Genomic DNA, 24356 nt, shown 5'->3' with positions numbered 1-24356 from the left:
AGTTATCTGAACCACCCAAAACCTTCGAACTTCACTATATGGTTTAGTTTCCTGGATGGCAATATCTTATAGCATCTTTGTCATTTACTATGGTTATTTTTTGACTCAATGGAGATAGAATAGTTTTGCCATAAATACTGTTCAGAATGAGCTTTATATTTTCTTCAAAGGATTTCCTTCTTTCTTATACTTTACCTTAACTCAAACAACTCTTTACTTCATCTCTTTTCTAATATCTCTGTTTCCATCGTAATAGTATCCTTGCAACAACTTCACATTTGACACCTTGATATTTTATGAGGTACTTGTAATGTTTATATGTCAACAATACATTAAACAGCAAGTGGTTTGATACTTTTCTGGGAACGTTTAAGTTCTTGGATTTAGCTTTCAGGGTCACAAACTATTAAAGGAAAGTGTCTATTGTATTGCCAATCTCTGTTATCTTAATGAAGAATCAAAGAAAGCCAGACACAAACTTTTCACCAATGGGTTCCTTTTGGTCGGTCATCGAATTAAATTTCATGAGAACTCTGTTTAACTTTCTTTCTTCATAAACTTTGGATACGCTTCTAAGAGTATGAAATCTTGCTATGCGATGGATATAAATGAAAACAGCGTCGAATCAGCAATGAGTTTCTTTCGTCTTTTGTTTACATGTTATCTGAACAGCATACATCTTCCACCTTGAAACAGCGTGAATAAATTCTCTGGTTTATTTGAGAGGTCATATAAGATTTCCCATTCGGGAAGTACACTCTGTTCTCCAAAATTTTGTTACAATTGAACAATACTAACAGTAGTCATATACGTTTTAAAATCAACTTCTTTCAATATGGTCATTTGCGGAACTTAACAAACCTTACTCTTAAAAATTCTTTACATTCTTTGTTTTTGCAAATAAAATGTCTATACTTTCTAAGCGAATGGTTCTATCTTCTGGCCAACTTGATGGAATCTATGTTTTTCATGAACTGTATCTGCATCCCGGATAAACTTACACTGCTTCAGACATGACACCAGTTCTGTGTCATTGCTAACAAAGTAACTGTTGTGTAGTTGTAATGGAAAATACTTTTCGTTCCTGTTTGTAAGTTAAAACATGAGCAGGAAATAGTTTAAGCTTCTTATTTATAACACTGTTAAGAGTCTTTGTATAATAATTGCCCTTCCTTTATATAAGCCAGTTATTGCATTGTTTCGTGAACTTTAATTGATGGGGTCCTTTCACTTCTGTCATGTGTGTCTTAAGAATGAAGTTATATCAAACTAGGGTATACTGGAAATAATATTAACTTTGTCCAGGAAAGTCGTTCCAAAAATTCTGTTGCACAGTCTGACCGCCAAATGCTTTCACTCACTGAACATCTTCACTGTCATAACCAATGTTAAAAGCTTTATGAAACCTCTTGCGTATGCACTCAAAGTCAGCACAAAGAAAACGTGCTCAAGGATGAACTTGCACTATTTTTATTTACTTCTTTGCACTCGCGCTTTCTGCTTCAGTTGTACACAATACTTTGGAGCATACTGTCAAATCTTTAAATGGTGCAATAGTTCTGTTTATATTAAGTCAGTCGTATATGGTGAAAAGTTCTCATAAGAAATAGGTTTCGAATATTTGCACTCCCCACAATGTTTTCATAACATCACCATAGTGGTGTGAATTCTATCATAAGCGAACTACATATTTTCTCTCTCATTTGTATAAATTCGTTCATTTGTCTTTTCAATGTTCATTCCACACACTCCTTCAAAGATTTCTATATAGTTTGCGAAATGAAATATGTTGTCATTAGGTAAGGTCTTTTCGATTCTGCATGTCAGTCGTCTTCAACAAAGAAGTTAAGTCAATAGTTCGAACAGTTTTACAATTACTTTTGGTAATGTATCTCTTTAATTTCATATGTCTTAGTCATGAAATAACAATGGTAACATTAAATGGCTCTATCCTGTTGCTGTCAGAAAATTTTCTTGATACTATTAGACTTTGAGGAAAGTCTCTACACACAATGACTTCTTTCTCATTGTGGTCAATAGTTTCTCATCTTACTCCAGCCTGAATGCAATAACAATAAAACGAAACAATTGTCTTCTGGTCATTAAGTGTTGCAGTTCTTTGTTCAGTTCATTGAGATTTGGTAGCGTTCAAGATTATATGTAATGTTGCAAAAGATCACTTCCAGGAACTGGACCGCTTCTCTCTTATAAAACTTCTTTTCAACCAAGGATTTCTTTCAAAGCTTCTTAAGTCTTGGTTCTCCTGTTTGTTAAGAGTCTGTTCAAAATCTTTCTGTCTTCTGTTCATGTGCTTTCATCTCTATATGTCTCTTTTTTGGTGTTGCCTTTCTTACATCTGACATCGTAAGCCTTCATATTAGCTTAAATCATACAATCTTTATTTCAGGGTAAGATTCTTTATGTTTGTCAAGAAAAAGTCAAGTGCATTTATCAAACAATACCTGCATGCATTTGCCTATCTATCTTGAATAAAGTTCTCCTTCAAGAGCTGATGTTAGTAGATGTTTCCAATATTTATTGAGGTTTAACGTAGAACATTCATACTTTCCACAACCAAGTTTTATAACATATCATCCATCTCTGTTGGAGTTTATTTTAATCTTCTCTAAGAGTCTCATTGAAAACCTTACGACATGTTTTTGTGTAAGTAGTCTTCTGTTTGGTTCATCTAAAAGCTTCGATGTTAAAGTCAATGAGTCTATTGCCTGACTTCAACATTTTCTCTTCCGTATTCTCTTCATTCTTTCTTTAACACATCTCTCACTTCTTTTGGTTTGTCCGTCAATGGAATCGAATGACATCGTTAGCTCTTGCGAACTTCGTTCTTATATAGCGCTTTAATAACATCTCTCTTCCTGTTGTCTTCCAGTGTGGTCGTCTCTTTTCGTGTTTCACCAATGCTTGTTATGCTCATCTCTTCGCTATGCCGACTTACGAGTTCGACCAAGATGCATTTCACATCTTCTTACTTCATTGACGGTACTGAACGTCTATGATATAAGTCAATAGCAACGTCATTTAAAGGAAATGCTTTGCATGAGCTTCGTCCTCGCCGCGTTGCGGCTTTATGAAACTCATGAATTCTATCCATAACTTAGCACCCATTTATAGTCTTTAATGAAGTCAGCGAGTGCTTTTTTTGTTTGTTGCGTAATGTTTGAACATCTATGTTACGCTCTCTGTAAGAAGTTGGTTTTATTTCCGAGTGTTCTAAACTAGACACTTCGATACATCTTTGGTAGCAAAATAAAAAAAATATTTTTGAAAAAATTAGATTAGATTTTTTAAGTTATTTTTTCAAATAATTTTAACTTATTTTTATTATTAATGAAAACACATGCAAGATTGCCAAGTTCTTTTCACATACAATGCTCTCGGCTACTGCCATAAGAAATGAGTTCAATGATGCTGTCAAAGTTTAATGTTATCGTCTTAACAAGAAGTTTGTCGAAAAGAATCTAAGAGTTTTGGTCCATATGTCAGTACCATTAGTCTATCGTCATGACCCGCAATCCACGTTATACTTTCACAAGAGTTAGCAGTAGTTTTTGAAACCAAAGGACGTTTCTCGTGAATGTCAAAGATAACTATGTATTAACTGTTCCATAAAAGAACTCTAACATTTGACTTCTTACAATATTGCTATGAAATCTTTCCGAACAGAAAAGAATAATTAAGAAGGTTGAAACAATGTGAAATCATTATCCTTCATCTCTGAAGACAATAACGAACAAAGATGTATAACAGAAAAATTTCTTTACCATAAGGTTGAAGAAGCTTCTAATTGACATTGACGAAGGAAGTGGAAATGGTCTGAAGAAATAGACCCTGAAGCTTATTTAAGGCAAACAATCATATTTTTGAGACTTGAGGTGTCTATCATTTTCACCAATCGTCACCCAATGTAGTAAATTTAATTACACTTTTTCATAAGCTATATTACTATACAAAACATTTTGAAACACAGCATGAATTTTAATGCAAATGCAATTTAATGATATTTGTTATGTTAATGCTTATCGTTAGTCTATCAGTAATTTCTGCATTAAATGTTATCAGTGTCGATTGCGGATTCATGACTTCTTCGTAAATGCAGGTAATATGCACAAAATATATCTTAGTGAAGATTATGCACCTTCTTTCACCTATGATTTTCGTAATATTTGTCGTAAAAATAAATCTAGTCGTTAAGTTCGTCTTCATTTCTTCTTCTTTGAAGTAATTCGAAATACTCTGTTATTTTTTCCTTTAACAAATGTTTAAGTCTTCTTTGAATGTAAGTATTGTGCCAAACCTTTGATGTCATAAGTGTGTTTGAGGAAGAGTACTTTTTTGACAATTTCCTTTAATTTGCTCATTCGGTGTCATTGAAATCGGTAAGTTTTTCACGATAGAACCAGTTTCTTGTCCAGATTTGATAAATCTTAGCAAGGTGCATAAAAGCTTCTTGTTGTTTCCTTCTGACTAAATGCCCAAACATAACCATATCTCTGATCTTCTTCTTTCTCCAACACATCTTCAGATGATATATCAAATAACGTTATTAACTCTTTGTCCTTTCCTTTTGGTAGCTGAACCTGTGGTTATTCTTTTCTGTATGCCTTTTGGTCTTTCGGACTTCAATGAACTTCCATCTTTTTGCTTGAAGTTTCTTTTCCATCTCTGCCATTCGTGTTCTGCTGTATATGTTCTCAAGCAAGTTCTAGACAAAATACCAAGCATAACAGGTGAAGCCCACATTGGCTACAGCATTTCACTAGAAGTCTATGAACATAATATCCTCTTCAAACCGGTGCAAATTTTTCACGATTTTTCAATACGGATTTTCTGCACTGGGTTTTTCCACTCGCGTGACTAAATCACTGGTTTTCATGAAAAAGTATGTCTTGTCTGTTAGTTTAAACAATTCATAGTGCTTTGTATCTAACGCTAGGAATGAATGGAAGCATAACCATCTTAAATACTTTTGCATTTGGTACATGTCATCTTGACTGAGACGAATGAGGCGTAACAGTTGTTATGTTAATATTGTACTCGTATTGCATTTTCATTTATGCTTTCATTGAAGATAGCAGTTGTTGTGTTCTACTAATGTTGACATTACTGTCTTTAACATACAAATAAAAAAATAAATGAAAATAAAAAACTTTATTCGCTTTCCAAGACAAAATATAACGCCTTACATGTTTTTTCAGAACTTAAACTAATCTTTTAGCTTACATCTATCTATTAAACTTTTATCACTTCATGGGAGCACATGACTTCTAAAAACCTTAAGAGTTATCTGTCACAGCTCTCAACATTAACGAAACATCAACCTTGACTCACTTGACAGTACGTCAAATCTTGAGTTTATATAGTTCTTTACTTTATATCTCTTGTAATTCGAGCAGTCTTTGGTTTCTGACGTACTGTTACAGTAATTGACACTGGACATATACGTTCTGAACGAATGAACAACATATATAAATTATGATCAGAAAAAACTGGGTTCAAACAAATGAATATTTCGTATAAGACCTGCAAGACGATATGCTGCGATTGATTGAAGAAAGCCTACGTACAAGCTCGATTTTGACAAAATATTCGCAGTAAGCATTTCTAGCCAGGTGTTTTTCCAATGAGATAAAATGTCTGAAAGAATATTTTGGATTCTTTAGCATATACGTAGTTAAATCACTAATTCTACACTTGTGTCATTGTTTCACTGAATCAATGTTGTCCATAACGTACTACAATAAAAGAATAATAAAAAAAATAGTTTTACTAATGATATTTATTTTGGCGATCAATTAAAAATAATTTTTAGCAAAGAGTTACTTTTTACATTTCCTACACCGTTTTACAAGTTGTCGAATTGTTAGATCGTATTCGACAGGTCCTAAACATCGTAGCACACATGTTCTGTGGTGTTCTGGATCAGGCACGAAGTTTTAATCGTTGTCGAAACGTCGGTCGCCCTGAGTTCTATATTTTTCTACTTCAGGGAAATCTTGATGCAGTGGATGTTTTTGTTGAAATGTAACAATATTTCTATCGTTCTCTGCTTCACGGGATAATTAAAATAATCTGTACGTTTCGATTCTTTCTATTCTTACTTAGTTATATCTTTTATTCCCGTGACATTGAAAGCGGATTCATTTTGCGTTATTATTTTCAGCCAGAAATTCATTAAACCTAGCTGAAGATCTTCTCTGAACGACCAAATTTAGGGGAGATACCGTTTTACCTTTTTCACAGCGATCGGGAATTTCGATGTATATTTTCTAACCAATTCGTAACTTCTATCTTTTGAGATTCAAGTAACATGCGAAGGTCTTTATTCTTGTAGAGGGGATCTTTCTCTTTGTGTTTTGTTCGAATGCTACATTCCTTTTTATCTCTCTTTTTGCTTCTCTTTAGTCTGATCGTTCTCATTCTCTATCTAGCAGAGTTTTCTATTCCTCTTCATTTAACACGGTCATTTCGAACTTAATAAGCCTAACAACTAACGCAATCTTATTCAATACGGGCTTATTGTTGTCCATATTGCTATCTACTCTATTCAAAAATTTGCACTATAACAGATTTAGCTAAAACTTAGAATTAGTCAGAATTGTTTTTATAACCATGTCGCAATCTTTGGTCCATAACCTTTATCGGTTGCAATGAAAACCAAGGAATTCATAATTTTACTTTACGTATGAATTTTTAATTTCTACTGAGTCAGTTGCTTTGACTTCAATTTCGTTCGAATTCACGAGAATAAGTAGTTTTGTTGCTGGATTTCAGTGCAGTTTGGCATAAATGGGCAATTAATGTCCTGCATTGTATAAAGATATCGTTCATTTGTTTCATCTTTCACACTACAGTCTAAATTACTTGTTAAAAGTTCTTGCTTTATCTTCTGGATTTCTGTTTCGAAAGTATATGAAGAAGGAATGAAAGTTTTTCATCTCTAATCAACATTGACGTAGGATCATGACTTAACGAGTTTGGTGCCTGTTGTTGTTTTGAATTGTTGTTGTTGCCGCATTGTTGAAATCATATCTTTTATACAAAATAAAAAAATAAATAAAAATAAAACTAACTTTATTTTTTCTATCTTAGGAAATTCATGAATTAATTCAGAGGGTGAAAAAAAGAGGTGAAATCGGTGATTTCACATTTATTTTGTCTAATCAGCTAACAATAGATCAGGAAGATAACCTGAAACATTATAACCAATACTATATGCTTGTTTAGTTGAGACTTCGACATTTTACCAATCAAAATTCCAAAATTTGTCGATACATTAAGGAAATAGTAAAGATATTTCTTATTTCCCTTTTGGCCTATATTTTTTGTCTTTCCAGTACTCCCGCTCTAATGGTTCCCAGATGTGTGGCTTCGACTCTTCTCAAGTTCTTAGATGTTATAACATCTTCAACACCTTCCTTCATATCTTTACTTTTATAAGTGTCATTCGTTTATGTTGTAGACAAGTATTCAATAACCCTCCTCGCTTTGCTTCGTCAATGGTTTCGCAACGTTTGCCAATTACTACTTTTCAGACTAATTTATGTCGGAAGGATAAAAGCAATAGAGATCGTACAGCAGCTATTTTATAAGATAAATCCAATTACCTTCGTTAGAGTCGTACGATATAATATTATTTCGACTTAACCATTAAACGTTTTTTTGTCAACGGTTTTGTACGTCAGAACTACACGAAACTTTTGTACCAAGGAATTGAGGGTAAATTGTGCTTGAATTTTGAGTATTTGGTTTGGCTCGTTTCTTTTTGTATATACTTTTCTTCTTGTTGTTGTGTCATGAATTTGGTGTATGTCTGTTGTAGAATTGTTGAGGAATTATATACTTCGAGAAAATGTTTCATTGTTTCTTCGGTAAAGTCTCGCTCTGATTTAAATCTCTTGACGTTCTTATTGAAGCGGATTAATGCACTGCCGAGTATTGTTTGAGGTTATGGTCTTCAGTAGTGTGTGAAGTTATGTTATCTTAATGAGAAATCCTGTGAATTTCTGTGCTGAGGTTATGCCTGTCTTGGTCTGATGTTTAAAGTACTTAGGGTTACTGTCTGCTACAAACTTTTTGATAAAACTCTTAACACTCACGAGTTCCTTTATTTTTTCATTTATATTAGCAATAGCTTTACGAGTGTTTAACATTTATGAAGATGAGGAATGGTTTCATGTCCTCCTATTTCTGCTTTGAATAGAGTGTCAAATTGGTAATGGCGTCAGAGTGTTGAGTAAATTGGTTAAAAAATAGCTCGTAAAGGGTTTATTTTTGTTTGATGTACAACATTTTTGTCAAACCGTTTTCACTTCAGCTCTTTAGTAAATCCCCAACTCTTTGCAGCTTCATTTTGACTTCTTAAATGACCTCCATGGATGTTGTAATTACGAATACTTCTTTCAAGCTCATTTATGGTAAAGTTTAAAGGTTTTATTAACGTGAGAGGCTCAAGCGCGTTCATTGGAACGTGCTACACATGACGAAATCAGTCACAATGGTGGACAATATGAATCTCACCCGAGCCCTGTTGGATTTGTTGTGAAACGATAACTTGACATGATTTCCCTCCTGGTTCAGTTTGGTCGAGAAAATCTTTTTTGCTGGAATTGTTTATAAGATGGAGATAAAACGTCCATTGCCAGCTATATCTCTGAGTTATGTATAATGGATGGTCTTCCTTAATGAGTGGCTTATGGGTCCCAGAAAAAGTTTGTAGTTCCCTGTATGAGATGTGCGGTGGAAGTTTGCTTTAGTAATTTCTTCGAACCTCCGGTTTCTTTGAAGACTTCACAGCAGTATAAGAATTTGTCTCAAATCTGTTCTCCATGTACCCAAAACCTAAACACTTTTGAGGATTTCTGTTGAGTTCATTGACGTATAAATAAAGCCTAATAGGATATTTATGGTCTTTGCAAGATATCTGTAGCTTCATGTTTGAATCTGTTTCTGTTTGTTAACTTGTATATAAATCTGCAGATGCCATACAATTTAATATTGTTGTTCATTACCTTGAATGACATAAATCTTTGTCTTGTAATATTTTCTCATCTCGTTGTGTCATCCGATGTTAACTTTGTTAGTTATTTCATGCATCCGCCTTTACCAGTTTCTTAACCTGTGTGAAATTCCTTCATGACGTTCTCTTATAGCTTTCCAAACCAGTTTGACTTGAACTTCATGTTGCTATGTTTTATCTTTGTCAGCTTTCTTTTAATCTAACATTGCTGGTAGTTCATGTTTCAAAGTTTTCTTGGCAATGATCTTCGATATTCATACATACTGTTATTAAGAGGTTAGTGTATCTTTTTACGCTTGTACTCGGTTCTCTAAGGGTGCACTTGAAAACCAAAGGCTATAGTTCAATATTAGCATCGCTGCTCTAAAACAGTATAGTGAAGGATTTATTTGTATGAGTTCTTTGTCGCTTCTGTCTAATGTAAGCTTGAAGTTCATTATATCGGTAGATGTTGCTGGTTTATGAGATTTCAAAAAAACTTTGTTCATTGCTTCGAGTTCAAACTTTGTCAGCTTTTATTCTTAATAGCATCTTCAAACGTTTATTTTGCAACTTAACTCTCAAAGTAAATCTTGGTTCAACTAATTACACCCGTTAACATTGAAACAGTAGAGGCATAAAATTCACCGGTATAACAAATGCTTCTGGTGCTTTTAGTTACATCATACTGTACAGTACAGCTGCTTATGTCTAACCTTTAGCAACGAATGTATTTTATATCTTCTTTTCTATAACAATTTCTTGTCTTCACATCTTTTTCACTCCGTGTTAAATATCCATGATAGTCCCGTTTATAATCTGTTCAGTCTGAAGTTATATAATGAACATGGTTATCTGCCTTTACTATTCTTAATGTTAGCTTGAAGTTTCCCATTTATATCGGAAGATATCCTGGTGTTTAATGTTCTTACACTTATCGCTTTTCGGGCTAATTTCTCTTCGTATCTCATTATTTTCAAGTTCCATTTGCCTACCACCAACCTCACCGAAGAAGTATTTTTTCTTCAGCTTCTGAAGAACCGTCACTTCGCAATCTTTCAGTGTGTCAACTAATGGAGACTTTGAGTATAATACAACCTTTTCCTGCCTCTTAATGCGATGTTTTAAAAACCTCTTCTTCACCGTCTTATTTCTGGGAGTCTCATGGTCGTCATACTATCTTTGTGAAATCGAGAGATGTTGTCATACATTAAGCCAAATATCTGTTCAAAATTCTTGCTATTGAAACTTGGAATCGAAAGATATACAGAACTTTCATCATCTCCAAAGTTCATCTGCTTCTTAAGTTTATTCTTGAATATGTGTATGCCAATTTGAGAACAGAGTACCTTGGAAAATATTCGAACAATATTTCATCTAGCTGTGGTTTTGCGTGGTTTTCTGGAGTTTCTGCATCTCTTGACTTCAATTGCTCTGCCTTCTCAAAGACTTAAATTGTCTAGAGCACCGGGTTTTACAAAGGACTTTATTAAATGCTTTAATAGTTTCCTGGTACGTTATTGTAGCATTAAGTAAAGTCCTTATGCTTCATCATGTAGTCCATAGCACTATCGTACAAAAACTATACTTTTCTCTGTTAGGTCAGCAATAGACTGACTGTGATTTTTTTAAAGATTTTGTCACATACCTTTAACCAAATCTTCTTGCATGTTTGATACTGAGCCAAGAATATTCATTTGCTTCCTTTAGTGTATTTTGTGCTTCTCGTAAAGATCCAATCCGTACGATGCATTGTTTGCTATACGTCTATACAGTATCTATTTTGACTCCTTGTTCTTGATCCAACCACGATAAAGTTTAATAGTATCCGAACCATTGAAATGAAAAGTTCAAAGCATTTTTAAACGATCATCTAAAGCTCTTCCCCACCAAGTACTGCCCCATATCTTTCCGATTTGGTATTGAAGAACTCCACTATGAAGTAGCTGGTTAAACCAGTAGATTTATAGGTCCCATATCCAAGTGATTTAGCAGTTTTTCCATCCTTTTCCATCCTTTCTGCATTCCAAACGTTTTCGCCTTAGAGGTCCTTGTATTCCCTTGTATTCCTTGTATTTCCTTGTATTCCTTGTGGCCGTGTCACCCTTTCTCTCCTTTCAGTTCATCTTTATGTTCGTTATAATATTCTAATGTCATAAGGTGTTACATCATTACTGCTACCAGCAACGCCGAGATTTTGTTTCATCATTTCATAGACTAAATTCTTAGGATTTAATGTTGTCGTCATCGAACCGCTCTTTAACAATTCAATGAGAACATTCAGTACTTTCACTAAGAGGCATTCTACTGTAGAATTTATATATATGCCACGCCGTTCCCTATCATTATATGATGGGACCTTGCTTTGTTGTAATGATATGGGTCATAAGTGTTAAAAGTATCGAAATCACATGACTTTTTTAGTTTATATCCATCGTCAATGACCTTAAAATCATTGCCTTTCAATGGTTAAAGTTGAGTCTTTCCGTTTACTAGTTCATGTGCTCTTCTTGCTTCTTTGTATCATATGCTTGTATAAACTTTCCATTCTTCATTCCTTCATAAACGCTCAAACTAACTTTACCCTTTCTCCCTCGTATCTGATAGAATGTATTTTCACGAGGAACGAAGAACAAATTCTTGAACTCATGACCGTTGTAGTTTGTTATCTCAATAGTTTTCGTCATTTATATAAAAATAAAATAAAAAAAATAAACTTAAAAATAAATGATATCACCACCCTCACACGTATGAAAACATAGCACAAAAATAAATTTAGGTGAAGTGGTGAGATCTCACCTCTTTTTTCACCTGTTTTTTCACCCTGTTGAATTCATTGCTTTATAACTCTCTTCCTTTCTCCAACTCTTCTAACTTCTTCTTAAGTTCAGCAATGTTGTCCTCATGAAGTTTAATCTTTCTCAAAATTCCTTCTTTATCTAATGGTTGCTTTATCTTTCTAAACTGAACTCTACCATCCTTCATAGTATGAATGTAAAAACCTTCTGGAATATTCCTGATTTAATGTATTCTACCAAAAACTTTTGTTTCATTGCTTCAGTGACTTTAGTCGTCATTTCAATCAAATAAAAATTTTAATATTAAATAAAAATAACGTTATTTTTTCAGTAAGGAAACGCAGGAGTTTTACGATTTATTTGAGGAGTAGGTTCTGGTTTAAATGTTGGAGTCGGTTTAGGAGTTGACTTTTGAACAGGAGTTTGTACTTCCATAGGTTCAGGAGTCATTGAAGGTGTTGTTTGTGAAGGCGTTGGTTTTGGCGAAGGTGTGGAGTTTGTTTAACTTCAGCTACTTCAGTATTATTTACAACATTTGCTTTATTTCTTTTCAACATCATAACTGCTCCTGCTGTAGCTAGCAAACCTAGTGGGAGACCATATTTATATAAGGACTTGACCAAATGCTATTTTTGACAGGAGCTGGTGGAACACCTAACCTTGGTGAGACTGCTCTTTGCCATTGTGCAGCTCGTAAGAAATATTCAATAGGTGCTCCATAATCGTTTGGTAAAGTTTGTTTCATAGATGGTGAAGGTTCACGAGAGCTTGATGAAGAACTCATTTATAAGCTTTAAAAATAAACGTTCATCCTTTATTCCTCACTGTCGTCCGTAGCTAAGTTATAGTCATCTAATCTTATTATGGGATGCCATTAGCACGCACCTGAATGGCAAAGCAACAATCCCTCATAAATCCAATAAGTGGCTTTGGTACGTTTTCAGTTGCTAGTTCAATAGGTCCTTTAACAGACAATTTGTATGTTATTGGAGCAGTAGATGTTTGACCTTGCTGGAAGCAAAAGTCCACTTCTGTTGGAAAACCACATAAGAAATGTGTGTTGTCATAGCTATCCCATTTATGTTCCACACTACCATCATCCACCAATGACCTCATAACATCTTCATTAAATCCTATCATATCATTGTTTGTATTGCAAGCGTTCGCAACCATTTCATAAAATACAGGTCCATATGATTTTTCAGGTTCTGCAGGCATATTTCCATAAGCTCCCATGGAAAGCTGAAGATATTTAAACTTAGGGTTCTCAAAATTAACATAATAGTTGTCTTTCTTTCTAAATAGTGCCCAAATACTTTTAACATTAATAGGCGTATAAGCTGCTGTAAATGTTGCACTTGAACTATCTGTATTCTTTGAGAATGAACCGTCCATAGGAATCCAATCCATAACTTTAACAGGAAAACATAAAGCCTCGTTTGTATAATGTTCTACAAGTTCTGTATAAATGTTAGGGTCTAAAGAGAATGACTTTGGATGAATGAAACATTCATTAAAATCCATCTTTGTTCGAAATAGTTGCTGGGTTACAGTTGTAATAGTAACTGTTCCACTAGCTTCTACTGCCTTCGTTATCATAGTGAATGGTTCATTCCATGGAACAAATTTATTTGTCGGTGGATTTGAATCTGAAGCAAATGCAACTTTAAGAGTTGGATTGAAAGCAATGATATCATTTACAGATATAGATGTGCATTGTAAGGCGTCGCTACTGAACTTTACTTTAAGCTGAATGTTTCCTGCAAAAGCTGGAATAAATCGAATAGCTTCTAATGGAAGGAATCTTCTAACAGGAATTCTTAAACGAAGCTTAAAATCAAATGATTTTCCTGCTGTAATTGGACCACTAACAATTTGTCCTGTTCTGCATGTTCCCGAATGACTCCATACATCTTCATGTCGAGTCTTTGAGAAAACATCTACTTTCTTTATTTGTTCGGTAGTTTGTGAGTTTGAAGTTATATATGCTTCTTCTCTTGCGTTGTCTTGAGAATATACGATACGACCATTTGCAAGGATTTGATATCCAGCAACTGCATAGAAAGCGTCATCGAAACCAATCCAAAATCCTGGTGGGTTTGTTTTATTGGAACCTGAACCAATTTCTTTATCTACAATAAATTGACCTTCCATTTTATACGTAATGAATGTATTGTAAAGGTCCAACATATTTTCACCAGGAGGTGAGAGATTGAATGTTACCCATGTGTTATCTTTAGCAGTTCCAGGTTGTGATGGAATCTTTGCGTCAGAATATTTTCTATTAGTGTCACCAATTTGAACTGCATTGTCTATGATATCGAAATATGAGCGAATCTGATGAATATGCTCTGCTGGAGTAAATTCGTTTAACTGTTCGTTCTGCATGTATTTACTTCAGATAAAAATATCTATTTACTTCATTATTCTCACTCTTCTTCTTGGCATTCGTGGTGGAAGTTGTTTCTTGACATTTTCAATGAACTGTACATTCTCTTTTGTCTCAACTTCTTTCACTGGGGTCAGGGTTCTTTGACTCGGTTTGTTTTTCAATGAAATTCACGAACTTTGCAATAAGCTCTTGGTTCGTTATTGAAAGTACATCTGGCTTCTTTTCTTCTGGTTCTATTGACTTTTCAGTTTGAACAGAAGGTTTTAACATGGGCTTCACCCTTGCCATGCACCTTAATGTTGTCGCTTTCTGCATTCGCTAATGGAACCTTTCTTTTTCTTACGTATATTTTACCATCTTTACTCTGACTTACGTAATAGAAAGGATGTTGTATTCCTCTTGCGTCATTTAATATAATAGACTCTCGCTCTGATTTTGACAAGCTCATTTTACATCGGTTAAAGTTTTAATTTTGTTTTTTATCTGCAGTCAAATGACTCAGACAAGCCCTACGGACAAGACCCAAGGGGTCATAGATGTTGAAGCATTGAAGAAAGAAATTCGTGAGCAAATTTTATCCGAACTGAAGGAACAAAAACAAGAACAAAAGCCAGAGAGACCAAAGAGAAAACTTAGTGAAAAACAACTTGCTGCATTAGCTGCTGGAAGACAAAAGAACCCACGTTTGCTCGCGAAGAAAGCTAGAGAAGAAGCTGAAGCAAAAGCTAAAGAAGCTGAAGTGAAGAAAGAGTAAATGGTTTATTTTTATTGGAACTAAATGTATAGACAAATACCTTTATCTGTTGCGTTCAGTAGTGAAAACCCTGACGTCAAAATAAAGGGGAACAGAGTAACGTTTAAGTTTCCAACAGACTGGATTGTGAACATAAATGAAGAGAAGTACATTGGCATAACATCTATGTATATAACACGTGCATTTAGAAAGGTTGACTTTATACTTCAAGTCGAGATAGAAAATGACGAACAGTCTTTAAGCGCCCAAAACATTCACATATACAAATACTTTAAAGACGATACAACATTGCAACAATGTATGATTTCATTTAATGAAATGTTCGAGAAAAAGTTTAACATTGAAGTACAAACTTTACAGCCTTTACGTGAGTTTCTTGCACAACTGAAAGAAGAAGGTAGTCAGCCACAACTTATAGACTTTCATTATGAATTTAATGAAAATGAAGATGGAACTCATGACTGTCAGTTTGTTGTATTCTCACCATTCAATGAAGTAGCTAAAGAGAAAGAAAATTCATTACGTATAAGATTTCAAATCTCTGAACCAAGTGATGATTTCAAGAATGTTTTCAATTATGATGCAATGCTTCCGAGGAAAAATGAATTTTCCGAAATTAGATTTCCAGGTATTTGGGATAGAAAGCAAGCTATATTATATTCAAACTTAAGTAAGGGAGTTGAAAATGAGTTCATTGGTCATACAAGAACTTCACCACTTCCTAACCCTAAATACTATAAATTAACTGGCTTCAATCGTGAGTTTTGGATAGACATGTTCTCCACTCATGACCATAACTGCCCAGTGTTCTTACCTCCAGACCATAAGGACTGTCTCTACATTGAAGCACAACTCTTAAACTCTACCATCGCAGTATTGTAAATGACCACATGAGCTTATTTTTATCACGAATGACCTCATTGCTGACAAAAATAAATGACCTCAGAACTTCAACTTACGAATAAAGCTTGTTTTAGTCGTTATTGAGAAGTTAAACTTCTCTTCAAAGCAAGGTTGACATGACTTACATAAGTCAAATCCAATCTCTTGACCGTCATAAAGTGCTTTGTAAAGTTTCATTAAACTGAACTCAGAGTCTTTGTCATATGTTCCAACAGGTATGTGAATGTTCTTCTCTTCATTGTAATAGCATTGTATAGCTTCAGGAAACATTTCATTAGCGGTTAAAGCAATAACATCTTGCTTCACGCCTTTCATTCTGCAGTGAAATGCAACTTCATTTAAATCATTCGTGAGTAAGTCTATGTAAGTCTTCTTTCCACAAAATATTGACTTGTATGCTAAACTTTGTTTTCCAGGTGTTATTTCTGCGAAGTCAGAATGGAACTGACCTAATGTTTTACCAATAAGTTCTCTACCGTATCTCTTCTTAAACTCTGCTGCAAGCTTTGGTATGTCTTCATTGAAAATATGCATGCTATCACAGTCCTGGTAAAATATTTGAAGTCCCATATCTTCTGCAGTACAGAATACTTCACACATTATTCTCTTCGACATAGACAGAATGTTAACACCAAGTGGGCAAAAGTTAAAGTGTCTGCAAATGCTTTTCGTTAGCTTGAAAATAGTTTTATCTGAACCATCCAAACCTTCGAACTTCACTATATGGTTGTAGTTTCTGATGGCATATCTTATAGCATCTTTGTCATTTACTATGGTTATTTTTGACTCAATAGGAGATAGAATAGTTTTACCATAAATACTGTTCAGAATGAGCTTTATATTTTCTTGCAAAGGATTTCCTTCTTTCTTATACTTTAACCTTAACTCAAACAACTTCTTTACTTCATCTCTTATTCTAATATCTCTGTTTCCATCGTAATAGTATCCTTGCAACACTTCACATTTGACACCTTGATATTTTATGAGGTCTTGTAATGTTATATGGTCAACATACATTAAACAGCAAGTGTTTGAACTTCTGGGAACGTTAAGTTCTGGATTTAGTTCAGGGTCACAAACTATTAAAGGAAAGTGTCTATGTATTCCAATCTCTGTTATCTTAATGAGAACAAAGAAGCCAGACATAAACTTTTCACCAATGGGTTCCTTTTGGTCGTCATCGAATAAATGTCTCATGAGATACTCTGTGCTTAACATTTCTTCTTCATAACCTTTGGAATACCTTCTAAAGTATAAAGTCTTGCTATAGCTGATGGATATAATGAAACAGCGTCGAATCAGCAATGAGTTTCTTTTCGCTCTTTTGTTTCATGTTATCTGACAACATACATCTTCCACCTTGAATACAGCGTGAAATAAATTCTCTTGGTTTATTTGAGAGGTCATAAAGATTTCCATTCGGGAAGTACACTCTGTTCTCAAATAATTTGTTAGCAATAGAACAAATACTAACGTAGTCATATACGTTTAAATCAAACTCTTTCAATATGTCATTGCGGAACTTAACAAAACCTTCTCTTAAAATTCTTACATCTTGTTTGCAATAAAATGTACTATACTTTTCTAAGTCGAAATGGTTTTCATCTATTCTGCAACCTTTGATGGAATCTATGTTCTTCATGAACGTATCTGCATCCTGGATAAACTTACATGCTTCAGAAATGACACCAGTTCTGTTGTCATTTGCTAACAAAACACTGCTGTAGTAGTTGTATGGAAATACTTCTTTCGGTCCTGTTTGTAAGTTAAACATAGCAGGAAATAGTTTAAGCTTCTTATTTATAACACTGTAAGAGTCTTTTATAATAATTGCCCTTCCTTTATATAAGCCAGTTATTTGCATTGTTCGTGAACCTTTAATGATGGGAGTTCCTTTCACTTCTGTCATGTGTCTTAAGATGAAGTTTATATCATAACTGAGGTTATGGAAATATATTAAACTCTTGTCAGGAAGTCGTTCCAAAAATTCTGTTGCACAGTTCTGACCCCAAATGCTTTCACTCACTGAACCATCTTCACTGTCATAACAGATGTTAAAAGCTTTATGAAAGCCATCGTGCTACACTCAAAGTCAGCAAAGAAAACGTGCTCAGGAATGAACTTGCACTTATTTTTATTTACTTCTTTTGACTCGGCTTTCTTCTTCAGTTGTACACAATACTTTGGAGCATATGTCAAATCTTTAAATGGTGCAAGGTTCTGTTTATATAAGTCAGTCGTATATGTGAAAAGTTCTCCATAAGAAATAGGTTCGAAATATTTGCACTCCCACAATGTTTTCATAACATCCCATAGTGGTGTTGTTCTATCATAACGAACTACATATTTATCTTCTCTCTTTGTATAAATCTTCATTGTTTTCAATGTTCATTCCACCACACTCCTTCAAGATTTCTATATAGTTGCGAATGAAATATGTTGTCATTGGTAATCTTTCGTTTAGCATGTAGTGGTCTTCAACAAGAAGTAAGTCAATAGTTCGAACAGTTTACATTCTTTTGGTATGTATCTCTTTATTTCATTATGTCTTGAGTCATTGAAATAACCAATGGTAACATTAAATGCTATACCTGTTGCGTCAGAAATTTCTTGTACTTTACTTTGAGGAAAGTCTCTAACACGAATGACTTCTCTCATGTGGTCAATAGTCTCTCCATTACTCCAGCCTGAATGCAAGCATAAACGAAACAATTGTCTTCTGTCATAAGTGTTGCAGTTCTTTTGTTCAGTTCATTGAAGATTTGGTAGCGTTCAAGATTTATAGGTAATGTGCAAAGATACTTCCAGAACTGACCGCTTCTCTTCTTATAAAACTTCTTTTCACCATTATCTTTCCAAAAGCTTTCTATAAGTGCTGGGTTTCCTGTTTGCTTAAGAGCTTCCAAAATGGCTTTCTGGTCATTTGTCAGTGTGCTTTCATCTCTATATGGTCTCTTTTTTGGTTTGCCTTTCTTTACATCTGACATCGTTAAGCCTTCATATTCTGTTAAATCATACATCTTTATTTCAGTAAGATTCTTTATGTTTGTCAAGAAGAAGTCATAGTGCATTTCAACAATACCTGCAGCATTTGCTTCTATCTCTGATATAAAGTTCTCCTTCAAGAGCTGATGTAGTAGTGTTCCAATATTATTGAGGTTTAACGTAGAACATTCATACTTTCCACCAAGTTTATAACATACCATCCATCTCTGTTGGAGTTTATTTTAATCTTCTCTAAGAGTCTCATGAAAACCTTACCGAAATGTTTGTGTAAGTAGTCTCTGTTTGGTTCATCTAAAGCTTCGATGTTAAAGTCAATGAGTCTATTGCCTGACTTCACATTTCTCTTCCTATTCTCTTCATCTTTCTTTAACCATCTCTCACCTTCTTTTGGTTTGTCGTCAATGGAACGAATGACATCGTTAGCTTTGCGAACTTGTTCTATAGCGCTTTAAACATCTCTCTTCTCTGTTGTTTCAGTGTGTCGTCTCTCTTTCGTGTTTCACCAACGTTTGCATTTGTTATGTCAAACATCTCTTGACGAACATCATGCGAAAGAGCTTTACGAGTATGACCAACGTTTGCATTTGTTATGTCAAACATTTCTCTTCTTACTTCATGAGGTACTGAACGTCTATGATATAAGTCAATAGCAACGTCATTTAAAGGAAATGCTATTGCATGGACTTCGTCCTCGCCGCGTTGCGGCTTTATGAACTCATGAATTCTATCATAACTTATTGCACCATTATAGTCTTTAATGAAGTCAGCGAGTGCTTTTTTGTTTGTTGCGTAATGCTTTGCAACATCTATGTTAGCTTCTGTAAGAAGTTGTTTTATTTCCGAGTGTTCTAACTTAGACAACTTCCGATACATCTTTAGTAGGAAATAAAAAAATATTTTTGAAAAAATTAGATTAGATTTTTTTAAGTTATTTTTCAAAATAATTTAATATTTTTATTAATGAAACACATGCAAGATTGCAAGTTCTTTTCATACAATGCTCTCGCTAATGCCATCAAGAATGAGTTCAATAATGCTTCAAACGTTAATGTTATCTTTAACAAGAAGTTTGTGAAAGAATCTAAGTTTGGTCAGTATGTCAGACCATTAGCTATTGTCATTGACCGCAAACGTTATACTTCACAAGAGTTAGCAGTAGTTTTGAAACAAAAGAGTTTCTTCGTGAATGTCAAAGATACTCATTATACTGTCATAAAGAACTCTAACATTGACTTCTTCAGTATTGCTATGAATCTTTCCGAACAGAAAGAATATAAGAAGGGTGAAACAAATGTGAAATATTATCCTTCATCTCTGAAGACAATAACGAACAAAGATGTTATACAGAAATTCTTACCAAAGGTTGAAGAAGCTTCTATTGACATTGACGAAGGAAGTGAAATGGTTGAAGAAATAGACCCTGAAGCTATTTAAGCAAAAATATATTTTTGGTTAGTATTCATATCAATATTTTACAACAATTCCCCAATGTATAAACTTTTCATACGCTTTTTCATAAGCTTTATATACCTTCAGAAATTTTGCATAATCTTTAGAAGCATTTAGATATTGTTTAAATGCTTTGTATGTCTTCAGAAATTTTGCATAATCTTTTACATGTTGTTCGTTCTCTTCTCTGTCATGAGTTCCGAATATTCTAAATTCATGTTCTTTCATATGAGATAAAATTTTATAAAAAAAATAAAATTAGCTTAGATTTTCATTCTTCCTCTTTGAAGTTATCGAAATACTCTGTTATTTTTTCCTTTAACAATGGTAAGTCTTCTTTGAATGTAAGTATTGTGCAACCTTTGATGTCATAGTGTGTTTGAGGAAGAGTATTTTGACAATTTCCTTTATTTGCTCATTCGGTGTCATTGAAATCGGTAAGTTTTCACGATAGAACCAGTTTCTGTCAGATTTGTAAATCTTAGCAAGGTCATAAAAGCTTTTGTTGTTTCTTCTGACTAAATGCAACATAACCATATCTCTGTCTTCTTCTTTCTCCAACTCTTCAGTATATATCATATACTTATAACTCTTTTCCTTTCCTTTTGGTACTGAACGCGGTATTCTTTTCTGTATGCTTTTGTCTTTGGATTCAATGACTTCATCTTTTGCTTGAAGTTTCTTTTCCATCTGTTCGCGTTCTTGTCTGTGAATTTCGTCAAGAAGTTTACAAACATACCAAGCATAACGAGGTGAAGCCCACATTGCTACAGCATTTACGAGAAGTCTATGAACATAATATCCTCTCAAACCGTTTGGCAATTTTTCACGATTTTCATAGAGTTTTGGCGACTGGGTTTTTTACCTACTCGCTGTTCTTCACTGTTTTCAGAAAAAAGTATGTCTCGCTGTGCTTCATTTAATAGTTCAATAGTGCTTTGGTTCCTAAACCAGTCTTTAGGAAGTTTAGTATCTGGAGCATAACATGCTGTCAAAATACTTTGCATTTGGTACATGTCATCTTTGACTGAACGAATGAGACGTAACTGTTTGTTATATTGTATGTACTCGTATTCTTCATTTATAGCTTCATGAACGATAGCAGTTGTTGTGTTCTCTAATGTTGACATTACTGTCTTTACATACAAAATAAAAAAATAAATAAAAATAAAATTAGCGTTATTTTTTCTGAGATAAACACTATTTCTTCACAACATTAAATTTTATCCTGTATGAAATGACTTTAAAAAGATTATTGACTGACTTCGAATACTATCTCATTGACGCACTGACAGACCCTCAAAACTGTGTTGAAAGTTCTTTAAGCTTTAAGATTGAAGGTACGACGCATTTTGTCTTCACTTACGTATTGAAAGAATATGACCGTTATCATAACGAAGTGAATCAAACACTAATAAAATTTGTAGATAAAAAATTGGTTAACAATGAATATTTTAAACGTGAAGACCCAAACACTGCTGGAGATGATGAAGAATACAGACAAGTTATTGAAAAAAATAACGCAAGATTAGATGCAATAGAAAAGAAGTTTAATGAATGTCTTACAAACACGTATGAATATCTTATGCGGTGGGAAGCTAGATGGAAATAAATTTACGTCAAATATGCAATTTATAAAATCTTATGTCGACAGGCTACGTAGCACAGTGGTCTAAGGTGGTGTTATGGGGGGTTAGTGTCTGTGGTTCGAACCGCGGCAGCGCCGTATTTTCTTATTTTCTTTGTTTGTCTTGTTTGTCGTGAATAAAAAGTATCATAAAAGTGCTCTATCTTCCACGGGAATAAATAAAAAAATTACTTTATTTCTTCTTTATTTCTTCTTTATTTCTTTATTCCCGTGGAAGAAGGGTTTTGCTGTTTTTTTCTCAGCCGAAATCAATGATTTTTTCATTTTTGGAATCCTTAGCGAATGAGGAATCTTTTCTCTCGTGGAAGCTTTGACCAAAAATATAATTGAGGTGAAGAGGTGAGATCTCACCTGTTTTTTCACCTCTTTTTTCACAAGCGTTTTACATGAATTGTACGATGTATATTTGAAATCCTAAACAATTTCGTAGCTTCTATTTCTTCTGTCAGTATGTCAAAAGTTTTAACAATGCGAAGGTTTCTTTATACTTCTTCTTGACGTCAGACAGAAGGAAATCTTCTGCTGTTGGATAGTTTTTGTTCAGAAATGCTAACATGTCCATTTTATCTTCTGCTGGCTTTTCTGCTTCTTTCTTTAAGTCTGCATAGTCGTTTCTCATTCTTTCTATCTCTTTGACTGAGTAGTTATATTTTCTTATTCCTGCTTTACATTTTGAACATTGCGGGTTCATTTTTGCGTTATACATTGAAATAAAACCAGCTAAAACAACTAAGGCGTCAATTGCTCTCTTCATCTCAAACATAGCGGGTCTTATTTGTTCGTTCCATACTTTGCCTCTTCTATCTTTATCTCTTATTTCCCAAACACATTTTGCAACTAATGAAACAAAGTTATCGTAAGTCTTAAACTCCTCAGATTTATATATGTCAGAAATGTTTTTATAAACCATGTCGCAATCTTTGTCCATAACCTTATGGTTGCAATGAAAACCAAGGAATTCATAATTTACTTTACGTATGAACTTCTTTATTTCTACTGAGTCAGTTGCTTTGACTTCAATTTCGTCGAATTCAGGAATAGTGAGTTTTTGTTGTTGGATTTCAGGTAGTTTAGGCAAATGGTCAATAATGTCCTGCATTTCATAAAGATATTCTTCATTTGTTTCATCTTTCGCACTACAGTCTAAATTACTTGTTAAAAGTTCTTGCTTTATCTTCTGGATTTCTGTTTCGAAAGTATATGAAGAAGGAATGAAGTTTTTCATCTCTACTAACATTGACGTAGGATTCATGACTAACGAGTTTGGTGCTGTTGTTGTTTGAATTGTTGTTGTGCCGATTGTTGAAATCATATCTTTTATACAAAATAAAAAAATAAATAAAAATAAAACTAACTTTATTTTTCTATCTTAAGGAAATTCATGAATTTTCATGAGGGTGAAAAAAGAGGTGAAAAAACAGGTGAGATCTCACCTCTTCACCTAAAATATATTTTGTCTGATTTACATCCAACGAAAAAGTTTAGAAGAATTTTCTTATTCTTTCTGGCATATTTTTGTCTTTCCAGTACTCCCGCTCTAATGGTCCCAGATGTGTTGGCTTCGACTCTCTCAAGTTCTTAGATGGTATAACATCTTCAACACCTCCTTCATATCTTACTTTATAAGTGTCATCGTTTATGTTGTAGTCAAGTATTTCAATAACCACTCCTCGCTTTGCTTCGTCAATGGTTTCAGCAAGTTTGCCATTACTACTTTCAACTAATTTATGTCGAGGATAAAACGCAATAGAGTCGTCAGCAGCTTTTATAAGATATCCATTACCTTGCGTAGAGTCTACGATATAATAGTTTCTACTTAACCTTAAACGTTTCTTTGTCAACGGTTTGTCGTCAAGAACTACACGAACTTTTGTACCAGGAATGAGGGTAAATTGTGTTGAATTTCTGATATTTTGTGTTGTGGCTTCGTTTCTTTTGTATATACTTTTCTTCTTGTTGTTGTGTGTCATTGAATTTGGTATGTCCTGTTGTAGAATGTGTTGAGGAATTATATACTTCGAGAAAATGTTTCATTGTTTCTTCGGTTAAAGTCTCGCTCTTGATTTAAATCTCTGAGCGTTCTTATGAAGCGGTTTATGATGCGAGTATGTTATGGTTATGGTCTTCAGTAGTGTAGTGAGTTATGTTATGCTTAATGAGAAAATCTGTGATTTCATTGCTGAGGTATGCACTGTCTTGTCTGATGTTAAAGTACTTGGGTTATGTTCTGCTACAAACTTTTGTAAAACTCTTAACACTTCACGAGTTCCTTTATTTTTCATTGGATATGCATATGCTTTACGAGTGTTAACATTTATGAAGATGAGGAATGGTTTATGTCCTCCTTTTCTGCTTTGAATGAGAGTGTCAAATTGGTATGCGTCAGGAGT

General features: G+C 34.0%; 4 protein-coding genes and 5 pseudogenes across 9 annotated transcripts, besides 3 other annotated features; 3 read left to right on the top strand and 6 right to left on the bottom strand.

Annotated features, from left to right (window-relative positions):
• Positions 1–10057: part of a mobile genetic element that runs on past the window's edge.
• Positions 10058–24356: part of a mobile genetic element that runs on past the window's edge.
• Positions 11534–24356: part of a mobile genetic element that runs on past the window's edge.
• TVAGG3_0698970 lies at positions 12142–12598 on the bottom strand (annotated as a pseudogene). Its single transcript has one exon. A coding segment is annotated over exon 1 (457 nt).
• TVAGG3_0698960 lies at positions 12700–13733 on the bottom strand (annotated as a pseudogene). Its single transcript has one exon. A coding segment is annotated over exon 1 (1034 nt).
• Positions 14700–14960, top strand: TVAGG3_0698950 (uncharacterized protein; the record flags this gene model as incomplete). Its single annotated transcript, XM_051243306.1, has 1 exon — positions 14700–14960. One exon carries the CDS (start codon positions 14700–14702, stop codon positions 14958–14960), a length of 261 nt encoding a protein of 86 aa, XP_051089893.1.
• TVAGG3_0698940 (uncharacterized protein) lies at positions 14985–15842 on the top strand (the record flags this gene model as incomplete). The annotated part of the gene is made up of 1 exon (XM_051243305.1): positions 14985–15842. One exon carries the CDS (start codon positions 14985–14987, stop codon positions 15840–15842), a length of 858 nt encoding a protein of 285 aa, XP_051089892.1.
• On the bottom strand, positions 15903–16880 carry TVAGG3_0698930 (organellar and viral DNA polymerase type B; the record flags this gene model as incomplete). The annotated part of the gene is made up of 1 exon (XM_051243304.1): positions 15903–16880. One exon carries the CDS (start codon positions 16878–16880, stop codon positions 15903–15905), a length of 978 nt encoding a protein of 325 aa, XP_051089891.1.
• Positions 18891–19742, bottom strand: TVAGG3_0698920 (annotated as a pseudogene). Its single transcript has one exon. A coding segment is annotated over exon 1 (852 nt).
• On the top strand, positions 19881–20303 carry TVAGG3_0698910 (uncharacterized protein; the record flags this gene model as incomplete). Its single annotated transcript, XM_051243303.1, has 1 exon — positions 19881–20303. A coding segment is annotated over one exon (423 nt), but the record flags the coding sequence as incomplete, so codon positions are not given.
• On the bottom strand, positions 20590–21448 carry TVAGG3_0698900 (annotated as a pseudogene). The gene has a single exon. A coding segment is annotated over exon 1 (859 nt).
• Positions 22364–23278, bottom strand: TVAGG3_0698890 (annotated as a pseudogene). The gene has a single exon. A coding segment is annotated over exon 1 (915 nt).

This window comes from Trichomonas vaginalis, chromosome III (assembly GCF_026262505.1).
Source record: "Trichomonas vaginalis G3 chromosome III, whole genome shotgun sequence".
In the NCBI taxonomy this organism is placed as follows: Eukaryota; Parabasalia; order Trichomonadida; family Trichomonadidae; genus Trichomonas; species Trichomonas vaginalis.
The sequence above is the reverse complement of the archived record's forward strand: the minus strand, read 5'-3'. Positions and strand labels throughout refer to the sequence as shown.